Raw genomic sequence first — 17765 nt, 5'->3', positions numbered from 1 at the left:
GGAAAACACACCACGGACAACACCAGGCCATTACAGGCGGAAAAGACACTTGGGCAGGAAGGGAAACTTCAGCTGCGGAGCTCGCCCTGCAGCCAACAGGGAAACCCTGACACACCTCCCCGGCACAGCTGCCCCCAGGGGCTCTGCCCCGGCGCTTGCGCATCCCCCACGCGACCACTACAGCCAACCTCCCCACGACACACCACCGCCAAAGCACCGCCACCGCTCTCCCCACCCACGGCCACCCCAACAACGCACTTCCCCAAGACCACCACAGCCACCAGCCAAAACTGAAAGCCACAGCCGGAAACTCGCTGCCATCGGAAAGCGAGGAAGGGGAAGCTGCCGCGCCACATAAAGCCTGCCACCCGGCACCACACCAAGCACAGCGACCACCCGCAACACCACCAAGCCTGCCTGGGCTCCTGCACAGCGGCACCCACCCAACCACCATGACAGCGCCCGCAACCCCACAGCCCCGCCTGACGCACGGCGCCACGCCGCTCCTGCTCCTCCTGACGGCTCTCGCCACCGCCCTCGCCTGCCACCACCTGCGGCCCGGCGACGACACCTTCCCCTGGGACGGCCTGCGGCTCCTCCAGGCCATGGCTCCCAGCCCGACACAGCCCTGCCAGCAACACCAGGCGCCCTTCCGCTTCCCCGACACCCTCCTCCACACCAGCCACCCACAGCAAGCCGCCGCCACCGCCCTCCGCATCCTACAGCACCTCTTCCACACCCTCAGCAGCAACGACAGCGCCCCACAACACTGGAACACCGGCGCGCGCCACCACCTCCTCAACCACCTACAGCACTACATCCAACGCCTGGAGCAATGCCCGACAGCCAACGCCACGCTCTTCAAGAGGCAGCGACTCAGCATCGACAGGTACTTCACGCACATCCAGGACTTCCTCCACACCCACAACCACAGCGCCTGCGCCTGGGACCACGTCCGCCTCGAAGCTCGCGCCTGCTTCCAACGCCTCCACAACCTCACCCGCACCATGCGCCGTTAGCCCAAGCACCGCGGCCAACGCGCACGCGCACGGCCCCACCACACCGACAACAACACTTCTGGAGCCCCGGCGGACCCAGCCCCACCTCTCTCATCCCGCCTACCCTCAGCCACGCCAACAGCCGCTGCAGCAACGGCCCCGCGCCCTCAGCCCCCACTGACTGACCCCCTTATTTATTCAACTCTTATTTATTGCCACCGCGGGACTTCACCTATTTATTCACCTATTTATTCATTCCACACAAAATAAAGACCTGTTGCAAAAACCTTGCCAATGCATCTTGTCTCACAAGCACAGGAACGAGCCTTCGGCGTGGCGCGAAGCCACCGCCACTCAGCACCTGCTCCAAGCCCTGCCCCACATGGGCTCTGCAGGCCCCGTGCCCACTCTCCTCCTTGACACCTCTCCCCAAGGAGGCGCTTTCCTCCACCTCTTTCAAAAACCTCTCCCAGGCTTTCAACAGCCAGCGTCACCAGAACCTCCGTGTCGGCCCGTCTCCTCCACAGTTCCCACCCACCCCCCGCCCCGCTTTCCACCAACTGATCCTCAGCTCTGGAGGCCTCGCTACAGGGAGGCCTCGCACCTCTTGCAGCGCGTCCACAGCAGGGCCACAAACACCGTCAGAGCCTTGCAACGCCTCTCCTACGAGGAAAGGCTCAGAGAGATGGGCTTCTTCAGCCTGCAGCAGGGAAGGCCCCGCGGAGGCCTTACTGCGGCCTTTCAGCACTTCCAGGGGGCTCACAAGAAAGATGGCCGACGACTTGGTCAAAGGGCCTGCAGCCACACCACAGCAGGGACCGGCTTCAAACCAAACGAGGGGTGGCTCACGCTCCGTACAAGGAAGGCAGCGCGCTGCAACCAGCAGGGAGGCAAAACGCTGCAACACGTTGCCCACAGAGGTGGGACGCGCTCCGTCCCTGGAAACCTCCCAGGTCAGCCTGGACGGGGCTCTCAGAACCTCCTCTACTTGAGACGGCCCTGCCCCTTGCTGGCGGGTTGGGCCCGGCGACCTCCGAGGGTCCCTCCCAGCCCAACCCGACCCATCCCAAACCATGCCATGAGCCTAGGAAGGAGCGGCACGGCACAGACCCAACTCGGGGTCGCTGGCTCTTGCAGCTTCAGGCATTGCTCACCACAACCCTCTGCCTGCGCTGCTTCAAAACACCTTGCAGCGCCAGCTCTCCTGTTCTAGGGCAACACCAACAAGGTCCAGCCGGCGACCTCCAACGTCAGCCTACCTCCTGCCGTGACGGCACCTACCTACGCCCAACCACCGTGCACGCGCCACCACCCCAAGCACTGCACCCTCCAACACAACGCTGCCTGACAACAGCGTGGCTCCCGGCCCGCCACCACCAACACCCTTCACACCTTTCCCCTGCTCCACACGCTTTCAGAAAACACGGGGCAGCCTCCCTCACGCAAGCACAATGCCATCCTCCCTCTTGCAAGGGACCTCAACAACTCAGCCAGCGCAACCTCCTCCTCCTGCCACTACAGCTCCGCAGCTACGCTGGCTGCCCCGGCTCCACCTCCCGAGGACTCTTGGGCACCCCTCCTCTTCAGAGGAGCAGGGCCTCAGGCCATCCCAAACACGGGACCCTTCACTTACGGGCCACGGTTCCGTCTCCAGGCCCACCTCAGCCCCGGAGGCAGACAAAACACAAGACCCCGGGGATACAGGGGCGGGCACGTGCACCCACGGGACCACAGCCGGGCAGCCAAGGCGGCCAAGGCAGCAACAGCAACCGCAGCAAAACTCTTCCCTTCTTCCTCTTCCTTTTCCCTCAAGCCTTTCCTCCCCGTGCCCGTCAGCTTCAACGGGGCAGATCCATGCGGGAACACAGCCCACGCTCAAGTGCCTACCCCCAGAGCCACCTCCTCCCAAGCCGCCCCCACCCCCAGGCCCTCGCTCCAGGAGGGGGCTCCCCACGCTATGACAAGTGACATCACTTCGCAACCCTTCCCAACACGAAAAGGAAAGACCAGCTAAGACGAAAACAAAGGCCAGACACAAGTGAAAGGAAAACACACCACGGACAACACCAGGCCATTACAGGCGGAAAAGACACTTGGGCAGGAAGGGAAACTTCAGCTGCGGAGCTCGCCCTGCAGCCAACAGGGAAACCCTGACACACCTCCCCGGCACAGCTGCCCCCAGGGGCTCTGCCCCGGCGCTTGCGCATCCCCCACGCGACCACTACAGCCAACCTCCCCACGACACACCACCGCCAAAGCACCGCCACCGCTCTCCCCACCCACGGCCACCCCAACAACGCACTTCCCCAAGACCACCACAGCCACCAGCCAAAACTGAAAGCCACAGCCGGAAACTCGCTGCCATCGGAAAGCGAGGAAGGGGAAGCCGCCGCGCCACATAAAGCCGGCCACCCGGCACCACACCAAGCACAGCGACCACCCGCAACACCACCAAGCCTGCCCGGGCTCCTGCACAGCGGCACCCACCCAACCACCATGACAGCGCCCGCAACCCCACAGCCCCGCCTGACGCACGGCGCCACGCCGCTCCTGCTCCTCCTGACGGCTCTCGCCACCGCCCTCGCCTGCCACCACCTGCGGCCCGGCGACGACACCTTCCCCTGGGACGGCCTGCGGCTCCTCCAGGCCATGGCTCCCAGCCCGACACAGCCCTGCCAGCAACACCAGGCGCCCTTCCGCTTCCCCGACACCCTCCTCCACACCAGCCACCCACAGCAAGCCGCCGCCACCGCCCTCCGCATCCTACAGCACCTCTTCCACACCCTCAGCAGCAACGACAGCGCCCCACAACACTGGAACACCGGCGCGCGCCACCACCTCCTCAACCACCTACAGCACTACATCCAACGCCTGGAGCAATGCCCGACAGCCAACGCCACGCTCTTCAAGAGGCAGCGACTCAGCATCGACAGGTACTTCACGCACATCCAGGACTTCCTCCACACCCACAACCACAGCGCCTGTGCCTGGGACCACGTCCGCCTCGAAGCTCGCGCCTGCTTCCAACGCCTCCACAACCTCACCCGCACCATGCGCCGTTAGCCCAAGCACCGCGGCCAACGCGCACGCGCACGGCCCCACCACACCGACAACAACACTTCTGGAGCCCCGGCGGACCCAGCCCCACCTCTCTCATCCCGCCTACCCTCAGCCACGCCAACAGCCGCTGCAGCAACGGCCCCGCGCCCTCAGCCCCCACTGACTGACCCCCTTATTTATTCAACTCTTATTTATTGCCACCGCGGGACTTCACCTATTTATTCACCTATTTATTCATTCCACACAAAATAAAGACCTGTTGCAAAAACCTTGCCAATGCATCTTGTCTCACAAGCACAGGAACGAGCCTTCGGCGTGGCGCGAAGCCACCGCCACTCAGCACCTGCTCCAAGCCCTGCCCCACACGGGCTCTGCAGGCCCCGTGCCCACTCTCCTCCTTGACACCTCTCCCCAAGGAGGCGCTTTCCTCCACCTCTTTCAAAAACCTCTCCCAGGCTTTCAACAGCCAGCGTCACCAGAACCTCCGTGTCGGCCCGTCTCCTCCACAGTTCCCACCCACCCCCCGCCCCGCTTTCCACCAACTGATCCTCAGCTCTGGAGGCCTCGCTACAGGGAGGCCTCGCACCTCTTGCAGCGCGTCCACAGCAGGGCCACAAACACCGTCAGAGCCTTGCAACGCCTCTCCTACGAGGAAAGGCTCAGAGAGATGGGCTTCTTCAGCCTGCAGCAGGGAAGGCCCCGCGGAGACCTTACTGCGGCCTTTCAGCACTTCCAGGGGGCTCACAAGAAAGATGGCCGACGACTTGGTCAAAGGGCCTGCAGCCACACCACAGCGGGGACCGGCTTCAAACCAAACGAGGGGTGGCTCACGCTCCGTACAAGGAAGGCAGCGCGCTGCAACCAGCAGGGAGGCAAAAGGCTGCAACACGTTGCCCACAGAGGTGGGACGCGCCCCGTCCCTGGAAACCTCCCAGGTCAGCCTGGACGGGGCTCTCAGAACCTCCTCTACTTGAGACGGCCCTGCCCCTTGCTGGCGGGTTGGGCCCGGCGACCTCCGAGGGTCCCTCCCAGCCCAACCCGACCCATCCCAAACCATGCCATGAGCCTAGGAAGGAGCGGCACGGCACAGACCCAACTCGGGGTCGCTGGCTCTTGCAGCTTCAGGCATTGCTCACCACAACCCTCTGCCTGCGCTGCTTCAAAACACCTTGCAGCGCCAGCTCTCCTGTTCTAGGGCAACACCAACAAGGTCCAGCCGGCGACCTCCAACGTCAGCCTACCTCCTGCCGTGACGGCACCTACCTACGCCCAACCACCGTGCACGCGCCACCACCCCAAGCACTGCACCCTCCAACACAACGCTGCCTGACAACAGCGTGGCTCCCGGCCCGCCACCACCAACACCCTTCACACCTTTCCCCTGCTCCACACGCTTTCAGAAAACACGGGGCAGCCTCCCTCACGCAAGCACAATGCCATCCTCCCTCTTGCAAGGGACCTCAACAACTCAGCCAGCGCAACCTCCTCCTCCTGCCACTACAGCTCCGCAGCTACGCTGGCTGCCCCGGCTCCACCTCCCGAGGACTCTTGGGCACCCCTCCTCTTCAGAGGAGCAGGGCCTCAGGCCATCCCAAACACGGGACCCTTCACTTACGGGCCACGGTTCCGTCTCCAGGCCCACCTCAGCCCCGGAGGCAGACAAAACACAAGACCCCGGGGATACAGGGGCGGGCACGTGCACCCACGGGACCACAGCCGGGCAGCCAAGGCGGCCAAGGCAGCAACAGCAACCGCAGCAAAACTCTTCCCTTCTTCCTCTTCCTTTTCCCTCAAGCCTTTCCTCCCCGTGCCCGTCAGCTTCAACGGGGCAGATCCATGCGGGAACACAGCCCACGCTCAAGTGCCTACCCCCAGAGCCACCTCCTCCCAAGCCGCCCCCACCCCCAGGCCCTCGCTCCAGGAGGGGGCTCCCCACGCTATGACAAGTGACATCACTTCGCAACCCTTCCCAACACGAAAAGGAAAGACCAGCTAAGACGAAAACAAAGGCCAGACACAAGTGAAAGGAAAACACACCACGGACAACACCAGGCCATTACAGGCGGAAAAGACACTTGGGCAGGAAGGGAAACTTCAGCTGCGGAGCTCGCCCTGCAGCCAACAGGGAAACCCTGACACACCTCCCCGGCACAGCTGCCCCCAGGGGCTCTGCCCCGGCGCTTGCGCATCCCCCACGCGACCACTACAGCCAACCTCCCCACGACACACCACCGCCAAAGCACCGCCACCGCTCTCCCCACCCACGGCCACCCCAACAACGCACTTCCCCAAGACCACCACAGCCACCAGCCAAAACTGAAAGCCACAGCCGGAAACTCGCTGCCATCGGAAAGCGAGGAAGGGGAAGCCGCCGCGCCACATAAAGCCGGCCACCCGGCACCACACCAAGCACAGCGACCACCCGCAACACCACCAAGCCTGCCCGGGCTCCTGCACAGCGGCACCCACCCAACCACCATGACAGCGCCCGCAACCCCACAGCCCCGCCTGACGCACGGCGCCACGCCGCTCCTGCTCCTCCTGACGGCTCTCGCCACCGCCCTCGCCTGCCACCACCTGCGGCCCGGCGACGACACCTTCCCCTGGGACGGCCTGCGGCTCCTCCAGGCCATGGCTCCCAGCCCGACACAGCCCTGCCAGCAACACCAGGCGCCCTTCCGCTTCCCCGACACCCTCCTCCACACCAGCCACCCACAGCAAGCCGCCGCCACCGCCCTCCGCATCCTACAGCACCTCTTCCACACCCTCAGCAGCAACGACAGCGCCCCACAACACTGGGAACACCGGCGCGCGCCACCACCTCCTCAACCACCTACAGCACTACATCCAACGCCTGGAGCAATGCCCGACAGCCAACGCCACGCTCTTCAAGAGGCAGCGACTCAGCATCGACAGGTACTTCACGCACATCCAGGACTTCCTCCACACCCACAACCACAGCGCCTGCGCCTGGGACCACGTCCGCCTCGAAGCTCGCGCCTGCTTCCAACGCCTCCACAACCTCACCCGCACCATGCGCCGTTAGCCCAAGCACCGCGGCCAACGCGCACGCGCACGGCCCCACCACACCGACAACAACACTTCTGGAGCCCCGGCGGACCCAGCCCCACCTCTCTCATCCCGCCTACCCTCAGCCACGCCAACAGCCGCTGCAGCAACGGCCCCGCGCCCTCAGCCCCCACTGACTGACCCCCTTATTTATTCAACTCTTATTTATTGCCACCGCGGGACTTCACCTATTTATTCACCTATTTATTCATTCCACACAAAATAAAGACCTGTTGCAAAAACCTTGCCAATGCATCTTGTCTCACAAGCACAGGAACGAGCCTTCGGCGTGGCGCGAAGCCACCGCCACTCAGCACCTGCTCCAAGCCCTGCCCCACACGGGCTCTGCAGGCCCCGTGCCCACTCTCCTCCTTGACACCTCTCCCCAAGGAGGCGCCTTTCCTCCACCTCTTTCAAAAACCTCTCCCAGGCTTTCAACAGCCAGCGTCACCAGAACCTCCGTGTCGGCCCGTCTCCTCCACAGTTCCCACCCACCCCCCGCCCCGCTTTCCACCAACTGATCCTCAGCTCTGGAGGCCTCGCTACAGGGAGGCCTCGCACCTCTTGCAGCGCGTCCACAGCAGGGCCACAAACACCGTCAGAGCCTTGCAACGCCTCTCCTACGAGGAAAGGCTCAGAGAGATGGGCTTCTTCAGCCTGCAGCAGGGAAGGCCCCGCGGAGGCCTTACTGCGGCCTTTCAGCACTTCCAGGGGGCTCACAAGAAAGATGGCCGACGACTTGGTCAAAGGGCCTGCAGCCACACCACAGCAGGGGACCGGCTTCAAACCAAACGAGGGGTGGCTCACGCTCCGTACAAGGAAGGCAGCGCGCTGCAACCAGCAGGGAGGCAAAACGCTGCAACACGTTGCCCACAGAGGTGGGACGCGCTCCGTCCCTGGAAACCTCCCAGGTCAGCCTGGACGGGGCTCTCAGAACCTCCTCTACTTGAGACGGCCCTGCCCCTTGCTGGCGGGTTGGGCCCGGCGACCTCCGAGGGTCCCTCCCAGCCCAACCCGACCCATCCCAAACCATGCCATGAGCCTAGGAAGGAGCGGCACGGCACAGACCCAACTCGGGGTCGCTGGCTCTTGCAGCTTCAGGCATTGCTCACCACAACCCTCTGCCTGCGCTGCTTCAAAACACCTTGCAGCGCCAGCTCTCCTGTTCTAGGGCAACACCAACAAGGTCCAGCCGGCGACCTCCAACGTCAGCCTACCTCCTGCCGTGACGGCACCTACCTACGCCCAACCACCGTGCACGCGCCACCACCCCAAGCACTGCACCCTCCAACACAACGCTGCCTGACAACAGCGTGGCTCCCGGCCCGCCACCACCAACACCCTTCACACCTTTCCCCTGCTCCACACGCTTTCAGAAAACACGGGGCAGCCTCCCTCACGCAAGCACAATGCCATCCTCCCTCTTGCAAGGGACCTCAACAACTCAGCCAGCGCAACCTCCTCCTCCTGCCACTACAGCTCCGCAGCTACGCTGGCTGCCCCGGCTCCACCTCCCGAGGACTCTTGGGCACCCCTCCTCTTCAGAGGAGCAGGGCCTCAGGCCATCCCAAACACGGGACCCTTCACTTACGGGCCACGGTTCCGTCTCCAGGCCCACCTCAGCCCCGGAGGCAGACAAAACACAAGACCCCGGGGATACAGGGGCGGGCACGTGCACCCACGGGACCACAGCCGGGCAGCCAAGGCGGCCAAGGCAGCAACAGCAACCGCAGCAAAACTCTTCCCTTCTTCCTCTTCCTTTTCCCTCAAGCCTTTCCTCCCCGTGCCCGTCAGCTTCAACGGGGCAGATCCATGCGGGAACACAGCCCACGCTCAAGTGCCTACCCCCAGAGCCACCTCCTCCCAAGCCGCCCCCACCCCCAGGCCCTCGCTCCAGGAGGGGGCTCCCCACGCTATGACAAGTGACATCACTTCGCAACCCTTCCCAACACGAAAAGGAAAGACCAGCTAAGACGAAAACAAAGGCCAGACACAAGTGAAAGGAAAACACACCACGGACAACACCAGGCCATTACAGGCGGAAAAGACACTTGGGCAGGAAGGGAAACTTCAGCTGCGGAGCTCGCCCTGCAGCCAACAGGGAAACCCTGACACACCTCCCCGGCACAGCTGCCCCCAGGGGCTCTGCCCCGGCGCTTGCGCATCCCCCACGCGACCACTACAGCCAACCTCCCCACGACACACCACCGCCAAAGCACCGCCACCGCTCTCCCCACCCACGGCCACCCCAACAACGCACTTCCCCAAGACCACCACAGCCACCAGCCAAAACTGAAAGCCACAGCCGGAAACTCGCTGCCATCGGAAAGCGAGGAAGGGGAAGCCGCCGCGCCACATAAAGCCGGCCACCCGGCACCACACCAAGCACAGCGACCACCCGCAACACCACCAAGCCTGCCCGGGCTCCTGCACAGCGGCACCCACCCAACCACCATGACAGCACCCGCAACCCCACAGCCCCGCCTGACGCACGGCGCCACGCCGCTCCTGCTCCTCCTGACGGCTCTCGCCACCGCCCTCGCCTGCCACCACCTGCGGCCCAGCGACGACACCTTCCCCTGGGACGGCCTGCGGCTCCTCCAGGCCATGGCTCCCAGCCCGACACAGCCCTGCCAGCAACACCAGGCGCCCTTCCGCTTCCCCGACACCCTCCTCCACACCAGCCACCCACAGCAAGCCGCCGCCACCGCCCTCCGCATCCTACAGCACCTCTTCCACACCCTCAGCAGCAACGACAGCGCCCCACAACACTGGGAACACCGGCGCGCGCCACCACCTCCTCAACCACCTACAGCACTACATCCAACGCCTGGAGCAATGCCCGACAGCCAACGCCACGCTCTTCAAGAGGCAGCGACTCAGCATCGACAGGTACTTCACGCACATCCAGGACTTCCTCCACACCCACAACCACAGCGCCTGCGCCTGGGACCACGTCCGCCTCGAAGCTCGCGCCTGCTTCCAACGCCTCCACAACCTCACCCGCACCATGCGCCGTTAGCCCAAGCACCGCGGCCAACGCGCACGCGCACGGCCCCACCACACCGACAACAACACTTCTGGAGCCCCGGCGGACCCAGCCCCACCTCTCTCATCCCGCCTACCCTCAGCCACGCCAACAGCCGCTGCAGCAACGGCCCCCGCGCCCTCAGCCCCCACTGACTGACCCCCTTATTTATTCAACTCTTATTTATTGCCACCGCGGGACTTCACCTATTTATTCACCTATTTATTCATTCCACACAAAATAAAGACCTGTTGCAAAAACCTTGCCAATGCATCTTGTCTCACAAGCACAGGAACGAGCCTTCGGCGTGGCGCGAAGCCACCGCCACTCAGCACCTGCTCCAAGCCCTGCCCCACACGGGCTCTGCAGGCCCCGTGCCCACTCTCCTCCTTGACACCTCTCCCCAAGGAGGCGCCTTTCCTCCACCTCTTTCAAAAACCTCTCCCAGGCTTTCAACAGCCAGCGTCACCAGAACCTCCGTGTCGGCCCGTCTCCTCCACAGTTCCCACCCACCCCCCCGCCCCGCTTTCCACCAACTGATCCTCAGCTCTGGAGGCCTCGCTACAGGGAGGCCTCGCACCTCTTGCAGCGCGTCCACAGCAGGGCCACAAACACCGTCAGAGCCTTGCAACGCCTCTCCTACGAGGAAAGGCTCAGAGAGATGGGCTTCTTCAGCCTGCAGCAGGGAAGGCCCCGCGGAGACCTTACTGCGGCCTTTCAGCACTTCCAGGGGGCTCACAAGAAAGATGGCCGACGACTTGGTCAAAGGGCCTGCAGCCACACCACAGTGGGGACCGGCTTCAAACCAAACGAGGGGTGGCTCACGCTCCGTACAAGGAAGGCAGCGCGCTGCAACCAGCAGGGAGGCAAAAGGCTGCAACACGTTGCCCACAGAGGTGGGACGCGCCCCGTCCCTGGAAACCTCCCAGGTCAGCCTGGACGGGGCTCTCAGAACCTCCTCTACTTGAGACGGCCCTGCCCCTTGCTGGCGGGTTGGGCCCGGCGACCTCCGAGGGTCCCTCCCAGCCCAACCCGACCCATCCCAAACCATGCCATGAGCCTAGGAAGGAGCGGCACGGCACAGACCCAACTCGGGGTCGCTGGCTCTTGCAGCTTCAGGCATTGCTCACCACAACCCTCTGCCTGCGCTGCTTCAAAACACCTTGCAGCGCCAGCTCTCCTGTTCTAGGGCAACACCAACAAGGTCCAGCCGGCGACCTCCAACGTCAGCCTACCTCCTGCCGTGACGGCACCTACCTACGCCCAACCACCGTGCACGCGCCACCACCCCAAGCACTGCACCCTCCAACACAACGCTGCCTGACAACAGCGTGGCTCCCGGCCCGCCACCACCAACACCCTTCACACCTTTCCCCTGCTCCACACGCTTTCAGAAAACACGGGGCAGCCTCCCTCACGCAAGCACAATGCCATCCTCCCTCTTGCAAGGGACCTCAACAACTCAGCCAGCGCAACCTCCTCCTCCTGCCACTACAGCTCCGCAGCTACGCTGGCTGCCCCGGCTCCACCTCCCGAGGACTCTTGGGCACCCCTCCTCTTCAGAGGAGCAGGGCCTCAGGCCATCCCAAACACGGGACCCTTCACTTACGGGCCACGGTTCCGTCTCCAGGCCCACCTCAGCCCCGGAGGCAGACAAAACACAAGACCCCGGGGATACAGGGGCGGGCACGTGCACCCACGGGACCACAGCCGGGCAGCCAAGGCGGCCAAGGCAGCAACAGCAACCGCAGCAAAACTCTTCCCTTCTTCCTCTTCCTTTTCCCTCAAGCCTTTCCTCCCCGTGCCCGTCAGCTTCAACGGGGCAGATCCATGCGGGAACACAGCCCACGCTCAAGTGCCTACCCCCAGAGCCACCTCCTCCCAAGCCGCCCCCACCCCCAGGCCCTCGCTCCAGGAGGGGGCTCCCCACGCTATGACAAGTGACATCACTTCGCAACCCTTCCCAACACGAAAAGGAAAGACCAGCTAAGACGAAAACAAAGGCCAGACACAAGTGAAAGGAAAACACACCACGGACAACACCAGGCCATTACAGGCGGAAAAGACACTTGGGCAGGAAGGGAAACTTCAGCTGCGGAGCTCGCCCTGCAGCCAACAGGGAAACCCTGACACACCTCCCCGGCACAGCTGCCCCCAGGGGCTCTGCCCCGGCGCTTGCGCATCCCCCACGCGACCACTACAGCCAACCTCCCCACGACACACCACCGCCACCGCTCTCCCCACCCATGGCCACCCCAACAACGCACTTCCCCAAGACCACCACAGCCACCAGCCAAAACTGAAAGCCACAGCCGGAAACTCGCTGCCATCGGAAAGCGAGGAAGGGGAAGCCGCCGCGCCACATAAAGCCGGCCACCCGGCACCACACCAAGCACAGCGACCACCCGCAACACCACCAAGCCTGCCCGGGCTCCTGCACAGCGGCACCCACCCAACCACCATGACAGCACCCGCAACCCCACAGCCCCGCCTGACGCACGGCGCCACGCCGCTCCTGCTCCTCCTGACGGCTCTCGCCACCGCCCTCGCCTGCCACCACCTGCGGCCCAGCGACGACACCTTCCCCTGGGACGGCCTGCGGCTCCTCCAGGCCATGGCTCCCAGCCCGACACAGCCCTGCCAGCAACACCAGGCGCCCTTCCGCTTCCCCGACACCCTCCTCCACACCAGCCACCCACAGCAAGCCGCCGCCACCGCCCTCCGCATCCTACAGCACCTCTTCCACACCCTCAGCAGCAACGACAGCGCCCCACAACACTGGGACACCGGCGCGCGCCACCACCTCCTCAACCACCTACAGCACTACATCCAACGCCTGGAGCAATGCCCGACAGCCAACGCCACGCTCTTCAAGAGGCAGCGACTCAGCATCGACAGGTACTTCACGCACATCCAGGACTTCCTCCACACCCACAACCACAGCGCCTGCGCCTGGGACCACGTCCGCCTCGAAGCTCGCGCCTGCTTCCAACGCCTCCACAACCTCACCCGCACCATGCGCCGTTAGCCCAAGCACCGCGGCCAACGCGCACGCGCACGGCCCCACCACACCGACAACAACACTTCTGGAGCCCCGGCGGACCCAGCCCCACCTCTCTCATCCCGCCTACCCTCAGCCACGCCAACAGCCGCTGCAGCAACGGCCCCCGCGCCCTCAGCCCCCACTGACTGACCCCCTTATTTATTCAACTCTTATTTATTGCCACCGCGGGACTTCACCTATTTATTCACCTATTTATTCATTCCACACAAAATAAAGACCTGTTGCAAAAACCTTGCCAATGCATCTTGTCTCACAAGCACAGGAACGAGCCTTCGGCGTGGCGCGAAGCCACCGCCACTCAGCACCTGCTCCAAGCCCTGCCCCACACGGGCTCTGCAGGCCCCGTGCCCACTCTCCTCCTTGACACCTCTCCCCAAGGAGGCGCCTTCCTCCACCTCTTTCAAAAACCTCTCCCAGGCTTTCAACAGCCAGCGTCACCAGAACCTCCGTGTCGGCCCGTCTCCTCCACAGTTCCCACCCACCCCCCCGCCCCGCTTTCCACCAACTGATCCTCAGCTCTGGAGGCCTCGCTACAGGGAGGCCTCGCACCTCTTGCAGCGCGTCCACAGCAGGGCCACAAACACCGTCAGAGCCTTGCAACGCCTCTCCTACGAGGAAAGGCTCAGAGAGATGGGCTTCTTCAGCCTGCAGCAGGGAAGGCCCCGCGGAGGCCTTACTGCGGCCTTTCAGCACTTCCAGGGGGCTCACAAGAAAGATGGCCGACGACTTGGTCAAAGGGCCTGCAGCCACACCACAGCGGGGACCGGCTTCAAACCAAACGAGGGGTGGCTCACGCTCCGTACAAGGAAGGCAGCGCGCTGCAACCAGCAGGGAGGCAAAACGCTGCAACACGTTGCCCACAGAGGTGGGACGCGCCCCGTCCCTGGAAACCTCCCAGGTCAGCCTGGACGGGGCTCTCAGAACCTCCTCTACTTGAGACGGCCCTGCCCCTTGCTGGCGGGTTGGGCCCGGCGACCTCCGAGGGTCCCTCCCAGCCCAACCCGACCCATCCCAAACCATGCCATGAGCCTAGGAAGGAGCGGCACGGCACAGACCCAACTCGGGGTCGCTGGCTCTTGCAGCTTCAGGCATTGCTCACCACAACCCTCTGCCTGCGCTGCTTCAAAACACCTTGCAGCGCCAGCTCTCCTGTTCTAGGGCAACACCAACAAGGTCCAGCCGGCGACCTCCAACGTCAGCCTACCTCCTGCCGTGACGGCACCTACCTACGCCCAACCACCGTGCACGCGCCACCACCCCAAGCACTGCACCCTCCAACACAACGCTGCCTGACAACAGCGTGGCTCCCGGCCCGCCACCACCAACACCCTTCACACCTTTCCCCTGCTCCACACGCTTTCAGAAAACACGGGGCAGCCTCCCTCACGCAAGCACAATGCCATCCTCCCTCTTGCAAGGGACCTCAACAACTCAGCCAGCGCAACCTCCTCCTCCTGCCACTACAGCTCCGCAGCTACGCTGGCTGCCCCGGCTCCACCTCCCGAGGACTCTTGGGCACCCCTCCTCTTCAGAGGAGCAGGGCCTCAGGCCATCCCAAACACGGGACCCTTCACTTACGGGCCACGGTTCCGTCTCCAGGCCCACCTCAGCCCCGGAGGCAGACAAAACACAAGACCCCGGGGATACAGGGGCGGGCACGTGCACCCACGGGACCACAGCCGGGCAGCCAAGGCAGCAACAGCAACCGCAGCAAAACTCTTCCCTTCTTCCTCTTCCTTTTCCCTCAAGCCTTTCCTCCCCGTGCCCGTCAGCTTCAATGGGGCAGATCCATGCGGGAACACAGCCCACGCTCAAGTGCCTACCCCCAGAGCCACCTCCTCCCAAGCCGCCCCCACCCCCAGGCCCTCGCTCCAGGAGGGGGCTCCCCACGCTATGACAAGTGACATCACTTCGCAACCCTTCCCAACACGAAAAGGAAAGACCAGCTAAGACGAAAACAAAGGCCAGACACAAGTGAAAGGAAAACACACCACGGACAACACCAGGCCATTACAGGCGGAAAAGACACTTGGGCAGGAAGGGAAACTTCAGCTGCGGAGCTCGCCCTGCAGCCAACAGGGAAACCCTGACACACCTCCCCGGCACAGCTGCCCCCAGGGGCTCTGCCCCGGCGCTTGCGCATCCCCCACGCGACCACTACAGCCAACCTCCCCACGACACACCACCGCCAAAGCACCGCCACCGCTCTCCCCACCCACGGCCACCCCAACAACGCACTTCCCCAAGACCACCACAGCCACCAGCCAAAACTGAAAGCCACAGCCGGAAACTCGCTGCCATCGGAAAGCGAGGAAGGGGAAGCCGCCGCGCCACATAAAGCCTGCCACCCGGCACCACACCAAGCACAGCGACCACCCGCAACACCACCAAGCCTGCCCGGGCTCCTGCACAGCGGCACCCACCCAACCACCATGACAGCGCCCGCAACCCCACAGCCCCGCCTGACGCACGGCGCCACGCCGCTCCTGCTCCTCCTGACGGCTCTCGCCACCGCCCTCGCCTGCCACCACTTGCGGCCCGGCGACGACACCTTCCCCTGGGACGGCCTGCGGCTCCTCCAGGCCATGGCTCCCAGCCCGACACAGCCCTGCCAGCAACACCAGGCGCCCTTCCGCTTCCCCGACACCCTCCTCCACACCAGCCACCCACAGCAAGCCGCCGCCACCGCCCTCCGCATCCTACAGCACCTCTTCCACACCCTCAGCAGCAACGACAGCGCCCCACAACACTGGGACACCGGCGCGCGCCACCACCTCCTCAACCACCTACAGCACTACATCCAACGCCTGGAGCAATGCCCGACAGCCAACGCCACGCTCTTCAAGAGGCAGCGACTCAGCATCGACAGGTACTTCACGCACATCCAGGACTTCCTCCACACCCACAACCACAGCGCCTGCGCCTGGGACCACGTCCGCCTCGAAGCTCGCGCCTGCTTCCAACGCCTCCACAACCTCACCCGCACCATGCGCCGTTAGCCCAAGCACCGCGGCCAACGCGCACGCGCACGGCCCCACCACACCGACAACAACACTTCTGGAGCCCCGGCGGACCCAGCCCCACCTCTCTCATCCCGCCTACCCTCAGCCACGCCAACAGCCGCTGCAGCAACGGCCCCGCGCCCTCAGCCCCCACTGACTGACCCCCTTATTTATTCAACTCTTATTTATTGCCACCGCGGGACTTCACCTATTTATTCACCTATTTATTCATTCCACACAAAATAAAGACCTGTTGCAAAAACCTTGCCAATGCATCTTGTCTCACAAGCACAGGAACGAGCCTTCGGCGTGGCGCGAAGCCACCGCCACTCAGCACCTGCTCCAAGCCCTGCCCCACACGGGCTCTGCAGGCCCCGTGCCCACTCTCCTCCTTGACACCTCTCCCCAAGGAGGCGCCTTCCTCCACCTCTTTCAAAAACCTCTCCCAGGCTTTCAACAGCCAGCGTCACCAGAACCTCCGTGTCGGCCCGTCTCCTCCACAGTTCCCACCCACCCCCCCGCCCCGCTTTCCACCAACTGATCCTCAGCTCTGGAGGCCTCGCTACAGGGAGGCCTCGCACCTCTTGCAGCGCGTCCACAGCAGGGCCACAAACACCGTCAGAGCCTTGCAACGCCTCTCCTACGAGGAAAGGCTCAGAGAGATGGGCTTCTTCAGCCTGCAGCAGGGAAGGCCCCGCGGAGACCTTACTGCGGCCTTTCAGCACTTCCAGGGGGCTCACAAGAAAGATGGCCGACGACTTGGTCAAAGGGCCTGCAGCCACACCACAGCGGGGACCGGCTTCAAACCAAACGAGGGGTGGCTCACGCTCCGTACAAGGAAGGCAGCGCGCTGCAACCAGCAGGGAGGCAAAAGGCTGCAACACGTTGCCCACAGAGGTGGGACGCGCCCCGTCCCTGGAAACCTCCCAGGTCAGCCTGGACGGGGCTCTCAGAACCTCCTCTACTTGAGACGGCCCTGCCCCTTGCTGGCGGGTTGGGCCCGGCGACCTCCGAGGGTCCCTCCCAGCCCAACCCGACCCATCCCAAACCATGCCATGAGCCTAGGAAGGAGCGGCACGGCACAGACCCAACTCGGGGTCGCTGGCTCTTGCAGCTTCAGGCATTGCTCACCACAACCCTCTGCCTGCGCTGCTTCAAAACACCTTGCAGCGCCAGCTCTCCTGTTCTAGGGCAACACCAACAAGGTCCAGCCGGCGACCTCCAACGTCAGCCTACCTCCTGCCGTGACGGCACCTACCTACGCCCAACCACCGTGCACGCGCCACCACCCCAAGCACTGCACCCTCCAACACAACGCTGCCTGACAACAGCGTGGCTCCCGGCCCGCCACCACCAACACCCTTCACACCTTTCCCCTGCTCCACACGCTTTCAGAAAACACGGGGCAGCCTCCCTCACGCAAGCACAATGCCATCCTCCCTCTTGCAAGGGACCTCAACAACTCAGCCAGCGCAACCTCCTCCTCCTGCCACTACAGCTCCGCAGCTACGCTGGCTGCCCCGGCTCCACCTCCCGAGGACTCT

The 17765-nt window shown here is 64.0% G+C and overlaps 5 protein-coding genes and 2 pseudogenes across 8 annotated transcripts in view; 6 read left to right on the top strand and 1 right to left on the bottom strand.

The window, feature by feature from the left end:
- Positions 1-17765, bottom strand: part of UBAP2 (ubiquitin associated protein 2) — a 95208-nt gene that overhangs the window by 20853 nt on the left and 56590 nt on the right. The gene's annotated exons all lie outside the window — the stretch shown is intronic.
- Positions 429-1717, top strand: LOC121080774 (interferon-like). The gene has a single exon (XM_040578901.1). The coding sequence runs from the start codon at positions 453-455 to the stop codon at positions 1017-1019; it is 567 nt and encodes a 188-aa protein (XP_040434835.1). The 5' UTR covers positions 429-452; the 3' UTR covers positions 1020-1717.
- Positions 1932-4061, top strand: LOC121080770 (interferon-like). The gene has a single exon (XM_040578898.1). The coding sequence runs from the start codon at positions 3495-3497 to the stop codon at positions 4059-4061; it is 567 nt and encodes a 188-aa protein (XP_040434832.1). The 5' UTR covers positions 1932-3494.
- On the top strand, positions 6537-7514 carry LOC121080771 (annotated as a pseudogene).
- Positions 7911-10281, top strand: LOC121080772 (annotated as a pseudogene).
- LOC121080775 (interferon-like) lies at positions 12417-13315 on the top strand. Its single transcript, XM_040578902.1, has one exon. It carries the CDS (start codon positions 12617-12619, stop codon positions 13181-13183), a length of 567 nt encoding a protein of 188 aa, XP_040434836.1. The 5' UTR covers positions 12417-12616; the 3' UTR covers positions 13184-13315.
- On the top strand, positions 15316-16631 carry LOC121080777 (interferon-like). The gene has a single exon (XM_040578904.1). The coding sequence runs from the start codon at positions 15652-15654 to the stop codon at positions 16216-16218; it is 567 nt and encodes a 188-aa protein (XP_040434838.1). The 5' UTR covers positions 15316-15651; the 3' UTR covers positions 16219-16631.

Source organism: Falco naumanni, chromosome Z (genome assembly GCF_017639655.2).
Source record: "Falco naumanni isolate bFalNau1 chromosome Z, bFalNau1.pat, whole genome shotgun sequence".
Taxonomy (NCBI): domain Eukaryota; kingdom Metazoa; phylum Chordata; class Aves; order Falconiformes; family Falconidae; genus Falco; species Falco naumanni.
This window is presented reverse-complemented; position numbering and strand designations above follow the sequence as displayed.

Excerpts from the sequence above, each read along its gene's own strand:
- LOC121080774 (XM_040578901.1), top strand. The coding sequence starts at position 453 with ATGACAGCGCCCGCAACCCCACAGCCCCGCCTGACGCACGGCGCCACG.
- LOC121080770 (XM_040578898.1), top strand. The coding sequence starts at position 3,495 with ATGACAGCGCCCGCAACCCCACAGCCCCGCCTGACGCACGGCGCCACG.
- LOC121080775 (XM_040578902.1), top strand. The coding sequence starts at position 12,617 with ATGACAGCACCCGCAACCCCACAGCCCCGCCTGACGCACGGCGCCACG.
- LOC121080777 (XM_040578904.1), top strand. The coding sequence starts at position 15,652 with ATGACAGCGCCCGCAACCCCACAGCCCCGCCTGACGCACGGCGCCACG.